We start from the raw sequence: 8404 nt of genomic DNA on the forward strand, positions 1-8404 counted from the left end.
TGTGATTTTTTGATCCAGCAGATGTCGCCCTTGAGCACCAACATGAAACCAGAACAACTTGCGCTGCATTGTTGTGTTAGCATGCTAATGCTAGAGATCTTTATTATGCTCGTATCTTCACTCTGCATGTAAATTTACCTGAAATGAGCGTGATCTAGAAACACAGTTAAGCAGTGAGTACAGTATGTTGTTCTTCTTTTCTCTAGTCCCTCAATTAAACAACTTTTATACACGAGGGGAGGAGTCAGCCGGCCGTCCGGGCGATGTAAACAAACTGAAGATAGGACTCTGAAAGGTCTGAAAACATCACAGACAGTGGGACTCGGGTGTTACACCCATTGTAGACAGTCATGACTCACAGAGTTATTTTCAGAGGATATACTTGATTTCTATTATATTTAAGTGTGAAAAATCACATAGAAAGCCTTTAACCCTTAAAGTATTTTTCCTCCTCTTTTTGGATCAACCAATCACTGATTGTGGGGTGGTTGAGGCTCAGTTTGTAGACTCGGTTGACACATCGGACATGTGGCCACATGTCCGATGTGTCCTTGGGCAAGACACTTATAATTATAAGTTTCTCCCACTGCTTTCTCTTCAGCGTATGAATGGGTTAGTTACATCTGATGGATACTTCCCTCAGCAGCCTCTGCCATCAGTGTGTGAATGTGTAGGTGTGACCTGCGGTGTAAAAGTGCTTTGAGGCGTCGGAAGACTAGAAAAGCGCTACACAAACTCAAGTTCATTTACCATTTAGAAAGAATGACAGTTTCTGTTCCTTCCTTGCTCAGAGGGGCTCTGAGAATGTTACTAAATCACTCCTAAGAGGCGACTCCTTCATCGATTTTTTTCAGATAAACTAGGTACTCTCTGAGATTATTCTCAGGATGGTTGTTAACACGCTGCTCAACATTCTTTGGAACTGATGTAACCCTCAAAAGAAAATGAAAACATGGGAGAGCAGGAGCATATGGTTAAATAATCAAATAATTTCTGTTCTCAAAAAGAGCTGACAAGAGTTGATTTCTCCTCCCAAGATTGAACCATCTTTCTATAAAATATCTAATGCAGCATGAAACCTCTTACTTTGGAAAAAAAAAAAAAGGGAAATGAAGTTGAAAATCTTTGTCAGTTCTGGTTCCATACTGTCTGTTTGCTCAGACGAGAAGCGGCACGTATCTCACAACAGTGCCTGTGTTCAGGCAAAGGTCAGATCAACAATAACTGTCTAGGAGCAGACAAATCACAGGCTTCTTGGATTGAAATACAGAGAAGCAGAGCCTGGGTATGGCCTTTCCTGGTTTTCACAAAATGCTTCCATGACCTTTAAGGCGAGTTCAGTTCAGAAATGCTAAGTAACTTGAGAAGCGGCGGCCATGTTAATTTGAGTGTGCAGGTAGCAGACTCGGTCGGAATACTTGCATGCAATGAAAAATGTTGCGTTAGTAGTGTCTCTGATGGCTAATTGTGGTGCCAGAATGTGTTTCATTATCTATCCGGGAGTGCTTGTGCATGCTGTGTAATATGGGTGAATAGGTGTAAAGATTGTGATGGGGGAGGGGATACTTATAAAGAAACAGCCACTTCAAATGTGACAGCGCATATGACCCAGGTGATTCATTTTTTCTCCTTAATTAACAATCAGAGCTAGTGTTTGTAAATGAGCTGCAGCAGGATCAGTCCTCCATCAATAGCTCTTTTGGGAAATATAATTTCCTGTGTTTCATATTAAAAATCTCTGCAAATATTTATTCACTTCAGTTTTCTTTCTATGTTGTTGGTTCAGATCAAACACATACACTTGACTTGCTAGACTGTCATGACTGTCTGTGTTTATATAATTTTATTGGCTTGCATCTTAATTAAAAACATCAACAGATGGCCATCGATGTCCAAGAAACTTGTGGTTGGAGACTGTCCCTTTACAATATGCACATCAAGCTCCTGTGAGTATTTTTTTTTTTTGTTATGAAAAGTGCTTGTATGATTTGCGCTTATATTATACTGATGCCTTCATTTCTGATAATAACTAACTCTGATCATTTTTGATAATTGTGATCATTTTCTGATCATTTCAAATTTTACTTAATTAAATTGATTTCTGATTAACTTCAAAAGCAAATGAGACAATGAGGTGTTTTTTTTTTTTTTCCTTTTTTGTGAAGTTTTCCTGATGTGCTTTTGGTCTGGTCTTGTGTTTTTTTCTTTCAGAGGCTTGGCGTGGCTTCTAGGTTTCATGAGCTCTCTGCAATCACAAGCCTGATCCCCACTAGTAATCACCTGCTGCTGCATATACAGTATGTTGATGGTGATTTCAGTCCTGAAAGTAGGGATGTTGTAACAACAGCAACACACATCGTGGATGCTATGAAGATGTGTTAATGTATCTGTTATAAGTTATATTTCAGCAAAAAGTCGATGTGCAATACGTGAATTAATAAAAAGTATCTTAACATTAAAGGCTTTATATGTGATTTTTTGATCCAGCAGATGTCGCCCTTGAGCACCAGCATGAAACCAAAACAACTCGTGCTGCATTGTTGTGTTAGCATGCTAATGCTAGCGATCTTTATTATGCTCGTATCTTCACACTGCATGTAAATTTACCTGAAATGAGCGTGATCTAGAAACACAGTTAAGCAGTGAGTACAGTATGTTATTCTTCTTTTCTCTAGTCCCTCAATTAAACAACTTTTATACTCGAGGGGAGGAGTCAGCCGGCCGTCCGGACGATGTAAACAAACTGAAGATAGAACTCTGAAAACATCAGACAGTGGGACTCGGGTGTTACACCCATTGTAGACAGTCATGACTCACAGAGTTATTTTCAGAGGATATACTTGATTTCTATTATATTTAAGTGTGAAAAATTGCATATAAAGCCTTTAACAAAAAATATTTTGCCCCCCCCCCCCATGTGATGACGATTATGACGTCAAGTTGGCAAATCGGACACCTATTTTTTTTTTTTTTAAGTTTCCAAGTTGTTGTTCCGACTTGAGCGGGAGTTTATGTGCATTTTACAAATCTGAAACTCGTTTTTCCTACTGTAGGAACACCAACCAGCTTTTCAAGTGTTTCAGCTTACTTAAAACTACTGTGCTTTAGAATTGTTTCTGTCGCTAATACTCTGTGTCTTCTTTTTATTCCGAGCTCCAGCGCATCACCACCCAGCCTCTCCATCAAGCCTAACCAGAATCCACTAGCCTCACCATCTACTCTGACTTCAGCCTCAAGCCTACCAGTACAGTACCTAGTGGTGTGCGATATAACGATCTCAGATGAAGGATTTTAACTTGCTGACGATCTGCCAAAGCAGAGAGATCGTAGAACCGGGCTACAGTTTATGCTCCGACACAGACACGTCTCCACCTTAGTGGTGAAAACGAAACTTAAAAGTAAAGTCCGCAAAAACAACTCCATCCCGGTTATACGCAACTGTTCTGATATTTTTCCAAACTGACACGCCGTGATCAACAGTTAACTTATCTGCATAGTTTGCATGGTTAAGTTTACATCTCGGATAGCTACACAAGAAACCGTTATACGAGCCGGAGAGACGTTAACAGTCAGAGACAGACAGAGCAGAGCTCAGACAGACAGTGGAGATATAACCCCGGTGTTTAAAATGTTGCTGTCGGTGTTTTCTGCTCTCTCTCAGTTTTTAAAAGTTACTATCAAGCTTCTCCACCCAATGCTCACCTATTGTGATAACGGAACCTATAAGGATTAGGCTAAACGATGTTACAAAGCAGCAGGCAGGTGAGAGTGAGTAACCATGGTGACTGTCTGTCTGTCAATCAACAATGTCCTGCCCCCTCTATGAATTAAACTCTTCTGTCAGTAAAACGTACTTTGATCATGTGTCACAGAATGAACACATTCTGTATTATGTTTGATTATATATAAACTAAACTAAAGTTAGTCCAGTGATGTCATAAAAAACAACAAAGGCTGCAGGGCCTGTATGAAGCTCCAGCTGGAGGAACTCTGCAGGGCTAAAATAGAACAGAAACACAAGAACTCAAAGTCTACATGTTTTTAAATGAATGCATCACTGCGTGAAAATGTTCCTGATGAACATAAAAAGAGGACACATAACTAAATCATAATTTCAAAGTGGTGAGGAAAACCTTCAAATTGTGTGTAAATATTGATCAAATCGAGGGAAAGACGTTTCTGGTGCTAAAGATGTTCTGGGTGGGAGACCTCCAGACCTCCTACAAAGATGTTTTTCGTAGGTTCTTTAAAAACATTTCTTACTGTAAAGATTCTCATTGAGGATACATTTGCCAGTTTAAAGAAACTGTGAGGTTTTTTAAAAAATTAAAAACACTACATGCACTTCTATAGGACAAAATCAGCAAAGAGATAAGAGGTAGCACTTTGTCCACAGGGGGCACCAAAATAAAAATAAAAACGTTCATTCCTCAATATATTGTTGTGTGTATCTTGTGTATATCGCAAATCATGTTTGTGTTTTTTAACGAGCAACAGGTTGACTCAACAGTACCTACAATTAGTCACAACATTCCCTATTTCTTTATCAGCCAAAAAGAAAACAACCCTAATATAATCAGAGCTTTAATGGAAAGCTATTTGTATTTGTCCTGAACCGTCACTGTTCTGTCATGTGTTGCAATGGCACCACCTGTTGGCCTGCAAAAAACTCATACAGGAAGTGCACTTGTTTCAAAGGAAACAAGAAGTGTGCACTCTATAAAAGGAACAGGAAGTTGGAGGTTCTTCCTTTTGTTGTCGTCAGAGCACACGTGCCAACTCCTGGAGAAGCTCAACAACGAACTGACTTGTGTCGCTTAAGACAGCAACGTCTGTAAGTGATTTATTATGCATGATTGCAAGGTGGCTAGCCCTTAGTTGTTTTGACAGAATGTGGTTGCAGAATCTGTATTTTGCACTTGCTTATCGTAGCGTGTAGTTTAGCGTAGCATAGCATTTAGCTTAGCGTGTAGCTTAGTTTAGCCCATAGCTTAGCCTTTAGCTTAGCATTAATGTTATAATCGTATTACAAGTGAAATTGATTATTTATGTGAAGTTATTTATATCATCTTGCTAATCTGTACATTTTCTTTGTTATAGTTTTCACTCTGAATTCAACCTTGATGAATAAACAAGATCAACTGAGAACCTGACTCACTCATCATTTCAATCAAACTGACTGTCGAACTGTGTACCCACACACGTAGGGAGGACAGTTACAGTCACTGTTTGGTGCATGCAGTCATACAACCAACACGTCTGAGTGGAGAAACAAGGCAATCACTCATGCCAGTATACACCCTAATCCAGGTCTGCAACAGGGGACTTTATTCAAAAGTCTCCATTCTGACCATTACCCAACTGTGACTATTAAACTGAGAAGGTTTCATTAAGGTGCCTCAAGCGCTGCAACGAGTGGATGAAAACTACAAGAAGACATGTTGGTGAGGGTTAGAGAGACGGGCAGATTTAAAAATGAGTCTGGGCATTTCACAAATAAGTTAACACTTCTCTTCAGTTTTGATTTGAATTATTCAGACACATTTCTTTGTCAACTGCTCAAAATTAAATTAACTTTCATCAGAAAATAAATTCTAGCAGTTTGCCTTCCCTCTTATTTTCAACAGGAAGTGTCTTTGTAAAGCAGATGTTTGAAGTAGAAGAAAAGGAAAGAGAATGGTAATCTTTTCACTGCATTTGTCCAGTAGGAGAAGACACTTCCAAAAAATAGTCCAAGCTGTATTTCCCATGAAAAAAAAACCCCAACTGATTTCCATTGTCTAGTTACCATAAGAGAAGGAGAGCTTCTTAAAAATCTACAAAAAAAACATCTCTTCTGCACATCCAGACATTCATGTTTTTTATTTCTTTGATATCCAGGAGAGAAACGTTGTATTGATTCAGCTTGTGATGAAAAACAATTCTGGGAATCCTGTTAATTAGATGTACACAGAAAATGTGCACAGTCTGAATTTCTCTTTCAACCAATTACCAGCCATTCATCCAGCAGTGATGGCCTCACACCTTCTTCATCGGCACAACATTCAGGAAGCCAGCTAAATATGTGCTAATTTTAGCATGGCTAATTTGTTAATCACACAACAGGAAACCAAATTACAGCATTTATCTCCAAATCCATTTAAGGATGCAAAAAACAGAGAACTCTTATTTAAGAGCCATGCTTCCACTCTAATCCCAGTGGTGAGAAAATGGCCTGCAATTCCTTCAGGTATCACTGCTCTGAGCTCTTACTACTCTCAAAGGAGGCAGCGAATGTGTGCCATCAACGTGGCACTCAGCCTGGAGATCATCAGAGGATGTGAGTCATGAGTAGCAGGAGTGAAAGCCTGTGTAAATGATTTGGGGTACATTGAGTTCTGATCTGTCTCATGTAAAAGCATGCAGAGAGCGGAGGAAGGAACCGCTAAAAAGAACGAGGATTCAAGAGAGGAGAAAGTAGAGTGTGGAAAATACTCGGGAAGGCAGTAGAACAAAATATGCAAAGCTGTGATGGAAGGGAAGGAAGAAGACAATAAGATAAACTAACTCAGACATCAAAACAACTTGACAAGTCTTCTTTGTGCTTATAGCCTTGTGTTTCTTCCCTGATTTTGGGGATAAAATATGTCTCTTATTTCACCATGAGTTTTCCCTTATCACTTAACGATGCCCGAATAAATCTCATATTTCTACTGATGATAACAATAAAGGAAGCAAGCTGTCTAACAGCTGGTGGTATGCAGCCTGAACAAGCAAGAGCCATACTCTGTGATTGTAAACTGTAAATGCAAGTAGACTTGAGGCAGGGATTAGAGATGAGAGACAGACATAAACAAACCAATCACATTTGCTTTGGGTGAGGGGTTTGATCCTTGACTGATTCTGACCTCTGAACTTTCTGATGGACTGAGAGTGCAGATATCAGTTAACTTTGCCATTACCATTAGTAATGGGGTGAGATAATTTCAATGGTTTCCAGTAATGAGCTATTTGTCTTAACCATAGTGACATTGTTAATGTATGGCTTGGCTACGTCTTAAAGCCTATTTTAAAAGCTAATGCAAGTGTTGAAACATTTTTTCTACAGCCTGTAGGCCTACAATTTAAAATTTAAATTCACATTAAATTTAGGCAAAAAAAAAAAAAAGCGGGAACTGCTCAACAAGAAAAAACTGTAAGAGCCAAGGAAGCTTTTTAAAACACATTTCTTACCTAGCCCAACTCCGACGACGACTCTCCCCGCTAAGAGAACCTTCTTTCCAGGCGCGGTGCTCAGTACGACCCCCCCGACAGTGAAGAAGAAGCTGGCCAACAGTATGCACACTCTGCGCCCGAAGAGCCCGTTGAGGAAACCGCCCAGCAGGGCTGACAGGGCGGCTGCAGCCACACTACTTGATATAAGCACCTCCTGCCACAGGGCGCTCAGGTCCAGCTCCCTCTTCAGCAGGAGGATCGCCCCGGAGATCACCCCGGTGTCGTAGCCGAACAGGAACCCCCCCAGGGCGGAGAAGGCAGCCAGGACGTAGACGAAGCCGGGCGTGACATCTTGCTGGAACTGCTTGCGGGCAGCCCTCTCTAGGTCCCCGGTGTTTGAGGAGGGTGCTGCGGGGGCACCGGCGGTAGAAGCCGCGGCGGAGGCGCCCTGACTGCTGCTGATGCTGGCGTTGGACGGAGCCTTGATGAGACTCCGCTCTCCTCCATCGTTCACTTTCTTCCAGCGCTCGCCCATCAGGTTGCTCATACTACGGAGGTTGTAGTCATGGTCGACCTGCTTTCGCGACATATGGGAAACACGCTGATAGGGCTGCTGAGTTGTTTTAGTGCTTCAAAAAGAAAAAAGAAAACAAAACAAAATCACCCACTAAACTACCACCCCCTCTTCCCTCGGATTTTAGAGTCGACCACTTTTGTTCACAAAGTCGGCCAATCCCAAATGAAACGTCGGCTGCCGTGTAAAGTTCTCCAGCCTCTCCTTGTGCGTGTCCGTGTTTCGCATCCCCGTGGTCCTGATGGGAGAGTTGAAGAAGAGTGGTGAGGAAAAGGTAAGATAGGAGGAGTGTAGTGGAGCAGCTCGTCACTACCAGCGTCGGAATGACGTAAAGAAAAAAATGTTTTGGAAACGTGATACTGGATTGGGGACACTGGATAGTGTAATGAGGAGAATTTAGTGTGCCGCAATTCAATAAAGTTCCGGAAATTGTATTGGCTAGTGAAAAATAATATCAGATAGGCCTAGACATGTTGATAAAGAATACAATAGCTTTCCATTTGGAATAGTCTATAATAGTAGAATCCTATCTGCACGTGTGCCATAAGCTGCCAGATCATAACGAAGAAAACAGTGACAATATTTTATTATAAATAAGCTACAAGAAAAAATCTAAATTTGACATTATTTTAATTA

The 8404-nt window shown here is 40.8% G+C and overlaps 1 protein-coding gene across 1 annotated transcript in view; it reads right to left on the reverse strand.

Annotated features, from left to right (window-relative positions):
* LOC132956768 (proton myo-inositol cotransporter-like) overlaps positions 1-8065 on the reverse strand; it is a 96231-nt gene extending 88166 nt beyond the window's left edge. The window contains exon 1 of the mRNA XM_061030396.1: positions 7213-8065. Within this exon, the coding sequence (XP_060886379.1) occupies positions 7213-7783 (571 nt within the window). The 5' untranslated portion in view covers positions 7784-8065. The remainder of the gene's footprint in view (positions 1-7212) is intronic.
* Positions 8066-8404: the final 339 nt, after the last annotated feature.

The sequence above is a fragment of the Labrus mixtus genome, chromosome 22 (genome assembly GCF_963584025.1).
Source record: "Labrus mixtus chromosome 22, fLabMix1.1, whole genome shotgun sequence".
NCBI lineage: Eukaryota > Metazoa > Chordata > Actinopteri > Labriformes > Labridae > Labrus > Labrus mixtus.